This window comes from Anthonomus grandis, chromosome 4 (assembly GCF_022605725.1).
Source record: "Anthonomus grandis grandis chromosome 4, icAntGran1.3, whole genome shotgun sequence".
Taxonomy (NCBI): Eukaryota; Metazoa; Arthropoda; class Insecta; order Coleoptera; family Curculionidae; genus Anthonomus; species Anthonomus grandis.
Window position 1 is genome coordinate 37,267,384 of NC_065549.1, and position 19,479 is coordinate 37,286,862.

General features: G+C 30.9%; 1 protein-coding gene across 6 annotated transcripts in view; it reads right to left on the minus strand.

Annotated features, from left to right (window-relative positions):
* The window catches only part of LOC126735603 (WD repeat-containing protein 81), a 295,976-nt gene that overhangs the window by 188,793 nt on the left and 87,704 nt on the right, over window positions 1-19,479 (minus strand). For all 6 annotated transcript variants that reach the window (XM_050439654.1, XM_050439652.1, XM_050439651.1 and 3 more), the window contains exons 15-16: window positions 13,857-14,052; window positions 6,482-6,700 (exon numbers count right to left, since the gene is read on the minus strand). In XM_050439654.1, coding sequence (XP_050295611.1) covers window positions 6,482-6,700; window positions 13,857-14,052 — 415 coding nt within the window. The remainder of the gene's footprint in view (window positions 1-6,481; window positions 6,701-13,856; window positions 14,053-19,479) is intronic.

Genomic DNA, 19,479 nt, shown 5'->3' on the forward strand with positions numbered 1-19,479 from the left:
ATGAAGCACAAGTCGAATGAAACATTTTCAATTTTTTCATAACACCTCTGAAAAGGTCATGTGAAAAAACAGAATTCTTAATGAAAAATCGCCTCGACCTTTAAATTACCTTGAAATTTGACGACAAAGTCAATACGTACAAAGCTACAAACACTTTTGCAATTGATTGAATTGATCAAGACACCTACATGCAGTACTTGCTTAGCTTAGATTATCTCTAAAGGTAAACACACAAAGAAAGCAGGTCATCCAGCGCCTACTTTCGGCGATCAATATCGGTGTCGGTTTTCCAGCTGGTACGTACATAAAGAAATCTGTAGATTTGCCAGTATAAAGCAAACTTTGTGAAGGAAAAATGTCCAGTTCATGAAGAATTCGTGCTTTTGGAAAATATTTTTTACGAATGCGAAGACCAAGGCAAGGAATACATCTGCTAAAAAAAGAGCATGTAGTTTATAGTGAATATATTCACCTATTTCTAACGTTAAAAATTCCTGAACAACGGTGTTTTAGTCAATGAGAATGACATTAAATATATTTAATTATATTTTGGAAAAAAGTTAACAACGCCTAACAAAAACATGGTGCAACTAGCACAAATAGCCAATTCTTCTTGAAGAAAGACTTAGGTGAGTAAACATTAATTTTTTTGAAAATAACATTTATTAAATTAACGTATAATTGTAACCAAACTTTCTAAAAAAATTATAAAAACTATCTATCTATAGGTTAAGAAACTCGTTTGATAAGTGTTGTAATGCAGATGTATCATAGATTGTAGTTGAAAAATTCGTATGTTGGGCAAAAGGTTGCGTAACTTGTAAAATGTACGTAGATGAGGAAGAATATGAAATTCCAGGATACGGAGAAGGAAAAAATACTTGAGGTACAGAATATGAACCATCTGTGTAGGTATATTCTTCAACAAGTTGTTGCACACTTCCTTTGAATGACAGTACTTTGTTTTCTGAAATTTGACGTACATAAGAAAGCAAACTTTTAAAAAAGAAGTGTGATCATCATCCTTGTCTATCACTTATGATCACTTAACCTTTTCATTTTAATATTCTAATTTTTGTCTTTCAATTGTTATGATTTGTTCCAGGTTTCAATTTCCCGTTTTCTTTTATTTGTTTTTGAGGTGTGTACTTTCTGCAGTTTGTGTATTGCAATTTCCGGTAGAAACTCTGGCTTTAACTATGTCTTTCAAAAAGATAATCGAATTATAAAATGGCCATTTTGATGTGTAAGAGGCTGCTGGATCTCCTGATCGAGGTTTTTAAATTTTTCCTAACTTCATTGCAAACTAGTCCCGCAAATATTTTAATTTTTTTCGTAACGTATTTTCTGAAGAAAAAGTTGGCTTTAATTTTTTGTTGAAGGAGATTAAAGTTTATTATTTGTTTCAGGTATTCAGCAACAGGCTGTTCAATTGAGTCTCTAAGCTTTTCTTTTCAAATGGGTGCCTCAAATGTAGGAAGTATTATAGCTGAAACGGTTGTGGTAATATGGCATCAGTTTTAGCTCGAATATATGCCTATTTCAACAAAGGCAACTTTTTAAATAATCGCTAAAGACTTTTACAATATATGGAACTTTCCCCACGTAATAGGTGCCATTGATGAAAAATATGAAAAAGAGAAAGAAATTAAAATTCCTGAACGTTCTAATCTTCGAGGCCCAAATATGAAGGCACCTTATGTTTTTATAAGGGACGAAGGACGAAACCTTTTGAAGGACAAAATTTCCCTATTGATCATGAATGCTTTAATAACAGACTCTCCAGAGCTCGAACAATCGAATGTACTTTAGGCATACTAACTGCAAAATCTAACAGCAGCGTATCTTGTCCAAACCTCTTGAAACGGATATACTTGTGGCAGGTACTATTATTAAATGAATTTGTATTCTAGATAACATCATTCTTGATAGAGAAAATTTTCAAAGACACTTAACTAATGTAGACATTGAGCAAAGAAATCGTGAAAATCAAAGTGGGGTCCCCCAGCACAATATACAAGCAAAATACAAACAAATAACAAAATACAAAAAACATAAAAACAAAATACAGTCAAATACAGCTAAAACAAATATCGCTATTAAACAATTTTATTTTTACTATAATGGTCTTTTGCATGTTTTTATATATTTTTTTTAATAGTAAATACAAGCACAAGAGGAAAGTCCTATGTCACTCTTGGAGTGGTGCTTGCGCGAAGATATTTGTGGGCATTTATCTTGAATCGCTGTAGGTTGTATGCGTCGGGAAATATGTGAGGTGGAAGCCCGAATAAATTATACATATAAGTAAAATGGTAAATTTCTTAAATATTGGAAATATACCGGGTGACACAGACAAAAGGGAACACTTAATAACTTTTTTACTTTTCAATATAAACTATTGAAATTTGGTATAGCAATAGAATAGTTATAAGAGCATCATTTAACATATTCTATTATTTTCCATCACTTCCGGTTTAACAGGAAGTGACACTAACTTTCTTATTTTAAATGGGACACTAGGTATATTTTTACGTATTTTGATAAAAATAATATTCTAAAAAAAATAATACTGTATTTTTCACTTTTCGTTTTATTTTCATAGAAAAAATCTCTTTTTTAAATTTTAAAATAGGGTGCCATGAATGCGTTGAAAGTTTTAATTTTTAATCAATATAATCACGGAAAAATAGGTTTCGTTACATTTTATGACTTAAATCTTTCACAGGCCTATTTAAAATGTCTAAACCATTCATTTTGGAATTTACTTAATTTTTTTAAATACACATTATTAGGAACAACCACTTTTGAAATGCGGTTTCTTTTTCCCAATAATTTGATATGATTATTTTTTAAATCGGTTGATAAATAAGCCCATAAGAAGAAAAAAACAAGTCAAATAAATAAACGCATTTAATTAACGCTTGAATAGGATGCGTTTTGATGCGAATAGGCTTTAATTATTTTTCAATTGCCATAATACATGACATCTTTTCAAGAGCAAATATTATTTGTTATTTAAATAAATTTGCTAACATTTTAAATGTTTACCAATGAAGAAAAAGTTGATATGCCGCACGCTACGTACATACGTACACGCTACGCGCATACGTACTTTCACTAAATAAGAAGGTGGTCGTTTCGAACATGATATGTGTTATGTCAGTTGAAAAAAATAGGCAGGCGTGTCATTACAATGCTTCCTGTTCGTTCATTAGTTTTTTCTTCTTATGGGCTTATTTATCAACCGATTTAAAAAATAATCATATCAAATTATTGGTAAAAAGAAGCCACAAATTTAAAAGTGGTTGTTCCCAATAATGTGCTATTTAAAAAAATTAAGTAAAATAGTCATTTTAAATAGGCGTGTAAAAGATTTAAGTCATAAAATGCAATAAAAACTATTTTTCCGAGATTACTTGATTAAAAATTAAAACTTTCAACGCATTCATGGCGCTCTATTTTAAAATTTAAAAAAATTATTATTTCTATGAGTATAAAATAAAAGGTAGCAAATATAGTATCATTGTTTTTAGAATATTATTTTCTATCGAAATACGTAGTAATATACCAAGTGTCCCATTTAAAATAAGAAAGTTAGTGTCACTTCCTGTTAAACCGGAAGTGGTGGAAAACAATAGAATATGTCAAAACATGCTCCTATAGCTTGCCAACCATATATTTAACCATAGGTCAACATAAAATGCAATATAAAAGGGTGGACAAGAAAAGAGTGCTGGGCTAGCCCGGATCTCGCGGAGAGTGGTCGTGCAAGTTCTTTAAAACAAAGGAAGTAAATAAAATAAAGCTCAGGGGCGCCAGTGACCAAATTACCCTTAAAACACCCCTATAGAATTTAAGTAAAGGGCCACACAATACTTACTATAAAAACTACTGCATAAAATAAAGACCCAATTATCTACGAATTATAAGTCTTGTAAAACCTCTGCCTCTGGAAATTAGGGACAAATAAAAGCTTTGAAATTTATTCTCAAATGACAGGTAAATTTAATTCAAATTTAGGTTGTTAATTATATAACTTTAATTAGGGGAAGAACTGTAAGGTTATGAAAATATCAACACTACTAAAAAAACGAGCTATTATACCATGGTATCACTTAATAAAGCTTATAAAAAAATACAACGAAGATAAACCCACCTTATTGAGATCACAATTTGGTTTACACTTCTGCCGATATAAAAGAATAAAAAACTGTATTATCACACTTTTTGCATCGATAAGTAATATTTTAAGCACTACTTTTGAATATAATAAATACTTACAAAAATTACACTTTGAACACGGTAAGTAAAAATAGGTAAGTTTTCAATTTAGCCTTAATTTAAATTACAAAAAAAATATGTATTAATCAATTTGTTTTCAGCATTTTAGGCTGCACCAAATTTACAAGAAAACGACTTATCTGGGAGCCTGGGACACCACAACAGACTCAAGGAATCGAGGACACCATCAAACAACTGGACATATCTGGAGCTTCATTATATCAAACTAACTTTCATCCAATCTGGAAACCGGAGACCAACGAGGAAGAATAGAACTGCTTTGGGTCTTTCCTTTCACCCTATCTTTTAACCCTAAAATACCCCAGTACCCATGTAACTTTTGTCATAAATTTAAGAATAAATATTTAATTTAAATTTAGAGTACTTATTTAATTATTTAATTAGTTGTAATAAAATTTTAGAAGTAAGCTATTATTAGTAATAAAATTATTCTTTAGTGTCAATAAAATGTACAGTTAATATCAAAACTTCAAGATGAATAAAGAACTTATTTTTAATATTTTTGGCTTATTATTTATGACTTAATATTAATAAAATTATTACAAAAAATAGGTTTATCTTTTACTTACACAATGGTGGAATTTTGTGGCTTTTATATACTTTTTTTTACACTTTCAGAATTCAGCAATGGGAAAGCAACAGAATTAATAAAATTGTTCTAGCTTTCGAGTCCTCCAATATAAATTGATTTATTTAAGCTAAAAAAAGAAATTTAAACCTATTATTGTCACCCAAAAAAACCAATTAAGCTGGAATAAAGTCTCAGAAACTTACCGAAAGATTTTCTATGCTACTATAAGACAAAAACCATTTATCCTGACCAAAGTCAGCAAATGAATTTCAAAAGAACTCCTACAGCGATATAATTCATTTAATTTGCTAATTTTGTAGCTATTAATCCACAAAGGAACGCAAACATTACTAAAGCGTTAAATTGCCACAAAACAGCGATTTTAGTCTGTACTAGTTGCAGTTGCACAGAAGTGGATCTTGGCAGAAAAATGACCGATGCTCGGCGGTTTACTGTGAGCGAAAAACCCAAAAAAATGTACCCAAAAAAAACGAAGAACGCGTACAAAGAATACCAGACTAGGATTCTTTTCAAACGAATATTATTTATACAGGATGGCAGTGAATTAAATAGTTAGGAAACTTTGTTTTTAAAGAATTAGATTAATATATAAAATAGTTTAAGCAAAAATTAACCATTACAAGCTATTCTATCATTTGTTTTACCAAATTTGTTTATCTTGAAAAGTAAAAAAGTTATTAAGTGTTCCCTTTTTTCTGTGTCACTCGGTATACTATTATTATGAACCGAAACTTACCATTTATTTCCATTTCAGCTGCTATTTCATTCCACAAACTTTGGGATACATTTGGTCATGGCCATTTATTTCATAGTGCAGGCATTGCAAAAACAGCAGAAATCAGACTTTCTACGTCCCTTATCGCAATTTATTAAAAAAATAACTTTGCCTATGTGCGGGAACATTTAAAAGCGCACTTAATTATTGGCGTGTATAAGCGCAGACTGCCAGTAAGCAGAAAACCTGGGTTCTTTGTGTGTGTGCCTTAAGAGTTGAATTAATGAGTTTTGAGCACTCCACGGGATGCCAGAAAAATGTAAAAAGAAAATTTGAACATAAAATTTTCCGCTCTTGCCGAATTCAATAACAAAAATACAGATTCTCGTTTAAAAAATTAATTCAACTTTCAAATGACCAAAAACGTCAAATCCAATTGCAGGATAAGATTACCCCCCATTGTTATGAATATAACTTTGGTCTAAATCATTTATTGCGAGTTAGATATTCTGGAAGCAATAGGGGTTCATAAATTAAAATGTCACCACACAAAGTAAAAAAAAAAATGAATTCTTATAAAAAAGTACACAAGTTTTGACCTTTAAAAAGTCGATACCACTGATGTATATTAAAACAATTTTTTAATAAAAAGTTAAGTATACAAATAGATACTTAAATTTAATCAACGCCATTCCGCCATTTCCTTTTGCTTTTTTTTAAACAACATCTTCTAAATAAACTAAACAAACTAATGTCATAAACTTTGCACATTCCATTTAAGATTTTATACTTTAATTTTTATTTTAAGATAGTCAAGAAAATAAGTGATAGATATAATTTGACTTTATATTTTTTAATTGTCATGTTACCTTTCAATATTTTCGCTCTCCTCACACATATTTCCATCACAATCGAAATGGTACAGTATTTGCAGTTCCAAAGCGATATTCCTAAACTCCTTAAGACTTCTGCATATTTTATACAACATTGGAAATCCTTTCGGAAAGGGTATCATTTGATGGAGAATGGGTTGCAATAATAAGTTAGCACTTGGTGGAGGAAGCCCAATATCTGTTATTGGCGGATAGCTAAAAAATAAATAAAAATATGATACAACTTAGTAAGCCAGTTTTTAAATACAAAGCCGTGGTAGAGCTATTTACATTTTTTTTAATGAGTGGATCAAGAACTACCGCGAAATTAAATAATAAGTTAATTTTCTTGAAATCATAGAAGTATTTAAAAGATGTACTTAAACAGAGAGTAAGGTTTTCCCTAATTAAAATTAATTATTTTGATGCAAATCATATTTATCATGGAGTAGAGAGGTAGAAACGGTATAATTTAAAAGTATTGGGAATTTAAAAATATAAGCAAAGTTATATTAATAAAGCTTCTTCTATTAGTCTATTAACTAAGTAAATGAGGTATTCGGAAATAAAACTGAAATTAACTCTATTTTTAAGAAAGAGATTAATTTGGCTAAAACCGATTAGCGGGATTAAAATATTGTTAATTTTAAATATGTTTTAAGCTATCAGTATTTAAAACTTCAGGATCTGTAAGAAGTTGTAGAGAATTTTAAATACTCATATTTTATAGTATTGGATTGTAGTAGTTTTTTTTTTGACTTAATTTCTGGCAATATCAAAGGTTTTCCTCTAATTAATTGGACATTATTGGAATATGTCTTGTCATTTAGTTTGATTTCACAACTTGTAGGAATTTGGACTAGAGTTGGTTCTTCTAGTATATTGATCAGTTTTACATTTGTTCAATAATTGTGTATTTTTGATCGGTAAAATCAAAAATTGTTCATCAGCAATTTGTTCAATGATGGGTTGAACTAACTGAGTTTGTATCGGTATGCAGCTTGCCAGTGGTCGTTTGTTTATCAGCTCTGTAGTACAACTGTCTTGCGGATAGAAGTTCTCGAGGCAATAGAGTCTTTTCAATTTCAGGACATATGTTGTCTTCGAACTGAATGTGATCTTCTTGTGTCAAATAAGGATATTTTGGGATAATGATGGAACTATTTTTTTGTATAATAGGAAGTAAATGATGAATGGTGGACTGTTTAAGCTTTGATATAGGGACATGTATAGCAATAATTATTTTATGATCAGAAAAACTTACTTGTGTTCCAAGAAACTGATAGTATGACAGAATATTCTTAAAATTTGGTAATGCATTAAAGTCATAAATAAGTCTGAGACTTTTGATCATTTCTTCAGTTTCATTAACAGATATTATAGAATTATGGACAGCGTTAAGTTTTGCGAACGTAATTGCATTTTCAAAAAAATTAATCAAATTTTGGCAATCTAAATTAATTTGAAAAATTACGCCTTTAAAAGAAATATAGAGATATGTATTATTTATTTCATTTTCTATGTAAATTTGCAACATGTTTATCCCTTTTTCTAATTTTTCCTGATTATTCACAAGACTAAATATTGCTGAATTGTAATAATCAATAAGTCTTTTTGTAATTTTGTTATTAAATCATTATAGTATTTTTCATCATCTGCGTCAGGTGTACCAAATAGCCATTTACTTACTTTGTCTACTATATAATAATAATAATAATAATAATAATATCCTTTATTTTTTTTATTTTTTTCAGCACCTGGCTAGTACATATAACAAACATTTCATTATACGTGTGTGTAACATAATAAATTCCTTAAAATTAAATTATAATTGATTCTTTAAAAAATTAAAAACTTTTCTATTAAACATATTCAGTGATGTTGCTTCTTTCATATTTACTGGTAGGCTGTTAAACAGGCGAATTCCATAAAAAAACAGTGATTTTTGTAAAGCAGTGGTTTTAACATATTGATAGAAATTTTCTCTTTTTTCCAAAAACGTCGCTAAATAGTAGGTAAAAGACCATGTTTCTGCCCATGCCTTTTCAATTTTTTTTCCTACCGATAACTAATTTAATGTAGAAAGCATAGATCAATTGGTGTTTATTTACCACTGTTCAAAATAATCCTTATAGCTTTATTTTGCTGTACCATCAAATGAATAACTTAATTGATCAATATCTGTCATATAGCAATTACATTTTTTTAATATATTTATTATCAACTTAAAAATTAAAAGCGTTTCATTCGCTAAGTATTGATTTATTGGTAAAATTAAAAGCGTTCAATTCGCTGTTACGAGGGTGGGTCAAATATGAACCGACCTTTAGCCACTGTAATTTATGAGACGCCACTAAAAAGCACCCGATTCCGTTCGTTTGACGTCATTGACGCGAATAACAAGAATAACAACACGAATTTTCCCGCTTTTTTTGCGTTTGTTGGTTGGTTGTTTACTTTCGTAAAAAAGTTCCAACTAATTTGATCGATTATTGCGATTATCGCGATTATACTGAACTTTCCTTTGTTTCTTTGTGAAATATTGACCATATTGTTGTTTATTGTGTTTTAAAATAATACCTGAAAAGTTTATTTTTAAACACTATACATATTACCATAAACAAGTACTACGTTACAGTGAGAGCTGGTGTGGCGTTAACTTTACAGTGTTACTATTTTGCCAAGAGTTTGCAGACGGTAGCTCAGAATTATTGGAGGCTTGGGATTGTTCGAAGGTTCACTTATGACTGGCTACTAAAGAATATAATCTTGATTATAACTATTAAATAAGAGGGCGCCACTTAGTTTTTTTTTTTATAAATGAAAGAAAACTAAGAGAAACACTTGGTATAAAGGTTTCAATTAACAATTAAATGACCCTGGATAAAGTAGATTTAAAGAGGCAAAAAAAAATATCTTAACAATACAACCAAATTATATTTACATCAAAGATATGTATACACCTCATTTTCTAATTTGTTAAATGTTAATAATTTATTATGAATTAAAATATGAATAATGTTGATATGATTAAATAAAATAAGTTTGTCAAAAGTAACATTTAAATTATGATTAAGCTACTAGGTAGATTTCAGCACTTAAAAAATAAATTGCAATTATTAAAGTTTTTAGTAAATTTTTGTATTATGCAGGGGAAAGTTCATGAACCTTTTTACCTAAGGGATATCAGCCTTAACAGAGTTATATCTACTTAACTACCAAAAAAGGTACTGAAAAATACTGAACAAAAAATAACTAAAATTATAGATAGGAAATTGACATATTAAATTATGATATTGATTAAATATTTGTAGCAATAAATTGAAATTAAAAGTATATTAATAAAAATTTAAATAAGTGAGACAAATCTATGTATAGTAATATTTAAATAAATGGAATAGACTGGCCTGTATATTCCTCCAAGAAATGAACGGCTGGCCTTCAAAATCGAGGCTGTGAATGTATGCCATTTGTAGCTTAGCTATCTGGACTGGGAATCTCTAATACTAGCTCTAACTCTGGCTCCACAGCTTTCAGCAATTTCCCGGGGAAATCACAGCCTGTAGCCATCAACGATTGAAGAAGTAAACCCTTGCTAAGTTTCATTATCTATCCATCAAAATCTTAGGCATCCTGCACCAGAATTATGGAATAAACAGTTCTAAATAAAGAATTTTATAATGTTTCCCTAAATGAAGTCTGCGAGCTTGGTTGCAAAACATTGTATTGTAAATTATGTAAGATCTGTTTTCATCGCTACACATGTGAGTGTCCACAATATTGCATTAAAACAACAACAATATGCAAACACATACATTTAATATGTTCATACGAGCAAAGGAAGGGAAGCGATTCTCTTTTAGGTGATGTCGCTGAACTCCTTGGGGAATGTTCTTCCAATAATATTGAAGCTAGCTATAGTGTAGAAATTGAAACGTTTGTTAATGAAAAGACGACTGAAAATCAACAAGTAGCAGTACAACCATTGAACAAGCAATCAACAAGAGAAATTGAAATTGAGAGCATATCAAATTTTTTAAGATCTTTAAATGATGAAACTTAAGATATTTTTATAAAATTATATAAGATTAACATATACCTGTAAATGTCTAGGTGCATGAGACAACTGACATCAATGATGGAATAGGTAAATAAGACAAATTAATTCATTTGAATAAACGAAAAATGAACAAACAGGTTTATTTCATTTTTTTTATTGCATCAAAGAAGAAGAAGGAGCAGTAAATAGAAATAATAAATTGTATATATTTTTCTATTTATCAGTATTTTCTTTATATAATAGTAGGTATATTTTTATAGGTTTAAGTATAAATGTATATGTGTATTATAATTTTTTATGTAAGTTTTAGGCAAATATTTAAAAAAACATTACCTATCTCATAAGTTTTTTGCAGTTTCTTCTTATGAGTATTAATCGAAACTGCGGATTGTAAATTAATATTTTAGCATAAAATAATTAAGTTTCTTCTCAAATCAGTCATATACATGGCTTTGCAGCATTTATAAAAAAAAACTTTTAATATATGGTACGTTTATATAACAAATTAAATCCATTGTGTTTTCACTTTCCGAAATTACCTCTCTACCTAGGTGTAAAAGTTATTTAAAAAAATACTTATAGGTACTTATTTCAAAAAGATTAATAACATTTAATTAATAACATTTCACAGAATCAGGGGATCTTCAGCCAGCCAAGCGTCGATATACCCAACATCTGGAAGCCTCTACTCTCGGGACAGTGTAGGATCTAGAGAGAGGCGTGTCCTCCCCCCCCAACTCTTCTCACGGATGACTTACCTTTCCACAGAATAGTAGTTTGCTGTCAGTTTACACTTGATAACGGTTGGAGATACTTACCAACCGAAACGTCGTGTTACATGAAATAAATAAGACAATGCAAGTCCGACAAGATGTTTTCATTTATATATTTAAGATTAAAATTAAAGTACAACACTATAATATTTTGTAAATTTAGTTTTTCATTTATTTATTTTTTCTATACAGGGTGTCCCGGTTCATGTGGGAAATCTCTCAGATCCAGGTAGAACATCGAAAAATAATACCGAACGTTCCTATAAAAAAAATTTCTACAGGCCTTCTTTACGAAGATACAGCCTCCTAAAGGACGCCGAATGGTGACGGGAATCGGGTGCTTTTTAGTAGCGTCTTAATTTATGTATGTCATTGATCGAAATGCCATCTCGTGGAGTGTTAGAGTGGCTAGAACCCTAAGGAACTTTTCTGCAAGACCGACTGTTGTTACTTCTGAGTAATTTAGTCTTCTTTGGGATGAGTGAACAGAAAGTCAATTCCGCGTGTTGCGCAACGCATTACTATCAAGTTTCTTGCGAAAGAAAATGTCGGGCCCATCGAAATTTGGAAAAGATTGAACTCTCAGTTTGGGGAATCGACTCTCTCAAAAACTGAAGTGAAAGTGTGGCACAAAAAATTTCGAGAAGGCCGTGTCAACGTTGAAAACAGCTCCCACCCACCACGCCCACGGACAAGCATCACAAATTTGAACGTAGTCGCTGTCAAGAAGTTTATTTTGAAAAACCGCCGTGCTACAGTGCAGGAAATCTGTCAAAATCTTGGAATCAGTTATGGAAGCGTCCAGTAAATCATCAAAAATTCCTTGGGTTTTCGAAAAATGTGTGCTAAATGGGTTCCAAGGGTGCTGACTGCGGAAACAAAAAATTATCGCCTCCAAGTATGTAAGCCTCTTTTGGCTCGATACAAAAATGACGAAGATGATTTTTTGAAACGCATAGTGACTGTCGATGAAACCGGCTGCCATCACTGAACTCCAGAGTCAAAAAGAGCGAGTATGGAGTGGCGGAGAACAAATGAACCTTGTCCCGTAAAAGCAAAAACGCAACCGTCGGCCGGTAAGGTAATGGCGACCGTCTTTTGGGATTATAGAGGAATCCTCCATATCGACTTCCTTTACGATCGGAAAACGATCAATGCAGCTTACTATTCCGACCTTCTTGAGAAAAAGTGCGGCAGCCTTTCCGATCAAAGAGACGTGGTTGCAGTGTAAAAAATGTGCTCCTACTCCAAGATCCGCACACTGCCAAAATAACACAACAAAAAATACTCAAATTAAGGTGGACTACTTTGGAATACCCTCCCTACAGTCCGGACCTCTCTCCCTGTGATTTCTACTTGTTCGGGCCTCTCAACGAAGAGCTTGGAGGACAGCGATTCAGCAGCAACCAGCAGGTCCAGAGCTTCGTTTGTAAATGGCTAGAAAGCCGACCCCGTTCATTCTACGAAATAGGCATGAAAAAACTTCCAATTCGATGGGAAAAATGTATTCAAAAGGGAGGGGACTATGAAAAAATAATGTAATTTCTTTTTTGTTAACTTTTAGCAATAAATTAAAAAAAAAGGTCGCTTAATATTTGATCCACCCTTGTACTAAAATTGTCCCTATAAATTCCTTAAATAGAGGGTTTATAGAGGCAAAAGGAAGAGGCACTTACAGTGACTTCTTCCCGAGATTGTTGGACACCTGTAGACAGCTTTGACGCCAGATCTCGTTGGTTTTTTGGATTGCGCTCCAGTGTTGAAACACCCCCAGAAGTTTTCTTCGACGTTGAAGCTGCTTTTAGGTTCGAATCCTACCGACTGCGCCAATTATAAACGTTATGCGATACTATGTACTTTTTAAAAAGTAATTTATTTAAAAAGTACAACTGACAGAGTGACAGGTTATAAACTTTGTTCAATACAATAATCTAATAGCTCACAATAATCTTTTGTGATCTTAAAACAAGGATTTATATAGATAAAATATGCTGATGTAGCCAACCACGTTGTGGAGATTCAGCAGTTCTCACGATGATCATTTGTGAATCACGCCACTGGAAAAGTCTATGGTGAAGACTCAGCGGTTCTCACGGATATAACTCTCGTTAGTTTTGCTACGTCAATCACAGCAGCAGACAAAATTAGTGGAACCAAAAAAAAGACTGTTACCACGATCGTATAATAATATCACTGTAAGTCCACTTACAAAATACGAAGCACCTTCAACAATGAGCTTCAGATTAATTAGCTGAAAAACTATCATTTTGTCAAATAATTTGCAACAAACATAAACACGACTTATTTCCTACGTTGTCGCGACGAGACCCGAGATGTAAACAGCATAGTGTCTTTTACTAACGTTGCTTGTTGAACTAAATTTATATGATAGGGCCTAAGAAGTTTTGTATATCTTTTCTAATAATTCTTAGTTTAAATGTTTGTCATGAGTTTAAGTGTTTGAATTTGAAAATGAGACCCCTAGAAGCGCCTATGCAATTAAGGGCCTAAATACTTAGTAACAAGATAAATATCTTACCTAAAACTTTTTAAATCACTAACTTCTGGTTGCAATAAAATGTTAATGATATATGATACGCAAGGAGGAAGTTCATTCTGATGCGTTTTTACAATGGTAAGGCTATTTTTAAGGCGTTGTGGAAAGGGCAGTGATATCGTATTAGAACCCAACGATCTTAACTGTTTCGGAAAGAAAATTTCCACTATTAGGCAACCTAAAATAAATAAACATATTAAAAGTATACATATTTCATCTATGGTCAAGAGTGTATGTTTGGTAAAAGTCAGCAATTTTAGTGTGCATATAAAGCATAAGAAACGTTAAACTTGTTTTTGCTGATTGTAATAGTGTATTGATATTTTTGTAACATATAGTATAAGTAGGTTAAATATTTTATAAGACACGGGGGTTAATGTGTAAGTATTGTAAACTATTAAGAGTATTAAGCAACCATATGTATTGATGTAAGTGGTTTGATGACATAAGGGAAATATTATGTAAGTAATAACAATTGGTGTAACCGTTTAATATTATAATAAAATATTAAACTATAATGAGCGAAAAAAGGTTGACAAAAATCTACAAACTAAAAATAATTTTACGTTTACAGGGTGCGTCAAAAATAAGTTACGGAAAAATATGTTTTTTCAAATAGAACATCCTGTCATTAATGGCGTTATGCTTTTAAGGACAACAAGATCTTTATACTAATACCTCATTTTTTAAATTTCATTACGACGTTGCCATGTATTTCGTATTTTTAGGATATTTTTAGTGTTTTAAGAGGTTTGTTAAAATTCCTATAGCAACCGCTGTGTTCAATCTAGATGAACGAAAATTTTTAATATAGTTAGTTTACGGTATCAGCTTTAGCTTTCAGTAAAAGTCTGAAGTTTTTTTCATACAGTGTCTAATATAAATTTACCAATTTACTCAAATAAAATATGCAATAACTCGATTTTTTTAAATGGAGCATTCTGTATTTTTCTCTTACATGAAGTTTGCTTGAAAAAAATTGTTAATTCTTCGAAACATTATTTCCACGTACAAAAGGGGTGGTCCAATAGCGCCCCAACAAGAAATATAAATTTAAATATTTTTTATACAAATTTTTAAGTGGCACATTTTTCGGCTCAAAAGTGCGCAACTTTGCCCTAATTTAAGCATCTCTGTATCTCTTATATTTACCGGATCCCAATAGTGAGCTAGGAATTTGTAACACATCGTATTATATATAATATCTAGTAAAAAATGACATTTATAAATACCAGAACGCGATACAAGTTAATATTTTACTTATTTATTTAAGTACAAGGCTCTCCTACAGATAGACTAAGCAATCCAAAAACAGGAAAGCACAAAATATCTTATGAATTTAAATACAACTAAGCGCTTTGCCAAACATTACATTTTCATCGAACCCAACAAATTTAGCAAGCAATATAAACCTAACTAACTTATTTAATAGTATCTCTTATAAATAATAAACAAGTATATACAGGGTGCCTCGGATTAAGTCGGCACTATTGGTATCTTTGTTAATATTCAAGATACAGGGTCGGTTAAATTAGCAAACTAGTAGGATTTTTTCTGTTAATTAAAATGGTGAAAACAGAAAAAAAATTGAACATCGCGTTTTCGAGAAAATGTGAAAAATGTACTTTTGTTAAATGGAATCCCCTGTATATTTTTACATAAATCAAAAGATAATAATTTTCTTAATAAAAAAGTTTATTTACACTAATAGCCTAAACCTAAAAATAACAAAGTTATAGCGATATTAATAATTTTGTCAAATTTAGGCAAGTTGGCTTTGAAATAAATAACATCAAGTAAAACTACTAATTTACAATAAATGAGCAAAAACATCGCCATCTTGTTCAATACATTTCTGAGCACACTTAAGCACGCGTCTTGTAGCTTTTAAGATTAATCTTCTATCTATTGATCCATCAACGGTTCTGTATTTTTTTTATACACTTCATTTTTTATGTAACCCCAAAAATAAAAATCTAGAGGGGTTAGGTCTGGTGACCTAGGTGGCCAACGAATCGGGCCACGTGTCGCAATCCATTTATCGTCAAACAGTCTATTAAGTAATATTCCTACATCATTTAGTTAATGGGGAGGTGCTCCATCCTGTTGAAAATTGATTTGTTGCCGTCTCTCCAAGTTAACATTATCCAAATAATCTTCCAGCGCTTCTAATAATATGAGATCAACATATCTCCTTCCAGTCAAAGTGCCATCATAAAACACAGGTCCTATTACTTGGCTTCCTATTAAGCCGCACCAAACGTTTATACTAAATTAATTTTGAGGATTTCTGGGATCAGTAAGGAATTGATTTTCTTTCGAAGAACCGTAAAAATGTACACTATTTACCAATAGTGTACATTTTTACGGTTAAACATACCTTTGTTTAAAAAATTAGCTTCGTCGCTCCAAATTATACGTTTTAAAATATTATCATTAGCTTCATATGCATTACGTAACCAGTTGCAAAAAGCAAGTCTTATTTCGTTATCGCCAGGCAACAATGTTTGTACTGGTCGATACTTATATGGCACTCTGTGTTTCTTTAAGACCCGCCAAATTGTTATTAAGCTCACACCGTAAGCTCTTGCTAAAACTCTAGTTGAGTTTTCCATATGAGCTTCAAAATATGCCAAAATAGAAATTTCAACATCCTCGCTTACTATAAATTGGTTCCTTCTTCTAGTTCTTTTAAACACGTTTTCGTTACTTCTAAATTTTCTGTAGAGAATTAAAAAGTATCTACGGTTTGGCAAGTTACGAGTCTCTGGCGGTACTCTTTCTCAATCTCTGGCGGTACTCTTCTAGCGCTCTGTCACTATTTTTTCGACATACAAGGTAACATTCTACATATCACATTTTTCAATATGCGTAAAAGGCATTTTACTAATTTAGATTTTACAAAAATCACCAACTTTGCTAACATGTAACTGTCAGTATTTCTTTATTTAAAAAAATCTTTACGGTTACTGTCATTTTATTATTCAAACAATGATTTATTTGTTTTGCTCTCAAAAACTTCAAGGCCAACTTGCCTAAATTTGACAAAATTATTAATATCGCTATAACTTTGTTATTTTTAGGTTTAGGCTATTAGTGTAAATAAACTTTTTTATTAAGAAAATTATTATTTTTTGATTTATGTAAAAATATACAGGGGATTCCATTTAACAAAAGTACATTTTTCACATTTTCTCGAAAACGCGACGTTCAATTTTTTTTCTGTTTTCACCATTTTAATCAACAGAAAAAATCCTACTAGTTTGCTAATTTAACCGACCCTGTATCTTGAATATTAACAAAGATACCAATAGTGCCGACTTAATCGGAGGCACCCTGTATACATATGAATAATGACGCGGTTGAAAAAATAGGTTAATATTTATCGTTCCTTGCGAAATTAGGTAGAATTTCTTAAGTATCGCTTAAATGAAGCCATACTGGAGAAAAATATATCATTATTTAAATTGGTTTCTTGAAAATTATTAAAACTACGGGCGCATCTGAACAATGGAGAGTTAGACAAATAGTTTGAAGAATATCTTGAGATGCTAAAGGTCGATCTATTACGCAAAATATAAGGATTAACGTTGATATGTAAATTTTCCAGACAGAAAGGGCAGTCTATTAAATTATTAATAATTTTATAAATCAATATTAAATCAAAATTGTTTCTGCGACTCTCTACGGGTTTCATACCATAAAACTTTAAGTTATCATAGTAAGTGAAAAAATGTTTTTGCCTATTAAAGCGGAAATTTAATCTATTTACAAACTTGCGTTGTACCCTTTCAATTTGGTCAATATATTTGTGAAACATCGGATTCCAAGCTACTGTCGCATATTCTATAGTAGGTTTAATGAATGCATTATACAGGGCGTCCCATTAGTGCGATAACGGACGACAGCTCCTTATACAGTGATACAAAAAAAAAATTATACAAAGTTACTTTACTGTCTAAGGTGCATAACATAAAAATATTTTTGGATATACAGGGTGATTCATAAATGTGATATGATACACAACTTTTTTAATTTAAATAAAACACCCTATATTTTATTGCATTTTTGGATTGCTTTAAAAATTCTGCATACCTTTTAGGTAGCGTTAGGTAAGCATCGTCTATACCAAAACTTACCCGTTTGTGAGATATTTAATATTTTATCAAAAAATCGACGTTTGCACGTCTCCACAAAAACAAAAATAATTCACTCATTTGGGATCCTACAAGCCAAATCTTTTGTAGGTTATTAGTGCATACTTACACTTACTTTATGGTCCTATGAGAATTTGATAATATTCTACAGGGTGCTCGCAATACTCTATCCAAAACCAAAAAATGTAAACAACCATATCTTATTTTTTTCAAATGGAATGACCCATATTTTTTATCTTAAAATGTTCACAATGTGATAAGCTTTCTTTTTTGTTAAGCATGTCCTATACCTATCTGTAATAGTTATCGAGTTTTTTTACACTTTTTCCTAATTTCGCCCTTAAAATCCACCCAACCCAACTCCTGTATCTTCTCTTGTACATTCCTCTACTTTGGTTACAGCGGGAGTTTATCTTCTTATTCGTTCAAGTGAGGGGTTTTCTCAATCTTTAATAATAATGTTACTTTATGGTTCATTATTAACTATATTTATAGCTGGAGCTGAGGCAAATTTTGAGTTTGATTTAAAGAAAATTATTGCCGGATCAACTTTAAGTCAATTAGGGATAATAATTACTATTTTATGTGTTGGAAAAACTAAATTGGCTATTTTTCATTTATTAATTCATGCTTTATTTAAGGCTCTTTTATTTATATGTGCTGGGGCTATTATTCATAATTTGGGCAATCATCAAGATATCCGATTTATAGGCGGTATTTCTTATTTTATGCCGTTAACTTGTGTTTGTATGAATATTTCTAATATAGCTTTATGCGGCCTTCCGTTTTTATCAGGATTTTATTCTAAGGATTTTATCGCTGAATTCTTATCTGTAAGATATACAGGAATTTTTGTTTATACCTTATTTTTTATTTCTGTTGGTTTAACTGTTTCTTACTCAACATTGCATAAAACTCAACATTACATTGCACAAAAATTTCTTACCCAACATTACATTGCACAAAAATCAAGCAATTACTTTGACAGAAGATTTAGTGTTGTCAGTTTATCACTAAAGCGAAACATTTTTGCATTAAAAATGAATTTTTCGAAAGAGGATATGGTGAAAATGATTTACTGTTTCAACTGTTTGGATGCAATTGAGGTAACTTTACTATTTATTGGCAAGCACAGTTAGATAATTCAAAAATCCACTGTTAACAGAATCACATGTTTTTATGTAAGTACCTACAGATTATGCAAGAATTATCTGAGAAAGATTTTGCTAAACGTTTAAAGACAGTTTATGTGTGAAAAAAACAGTTTATTAAACCTTAAACTTTAAAAATAGTAAACGGAACGGATTGAAAAGCATTTTTAAAATCGGCATTTTATTAAATTACAACAAATTTAATAATACCAAAATGTACAGAAAATAAATTTTGTTTAAAATTTAGTAAATAATAAAATCTTAAAACTAATCGAAAAATCAATAAAAAAATATTCC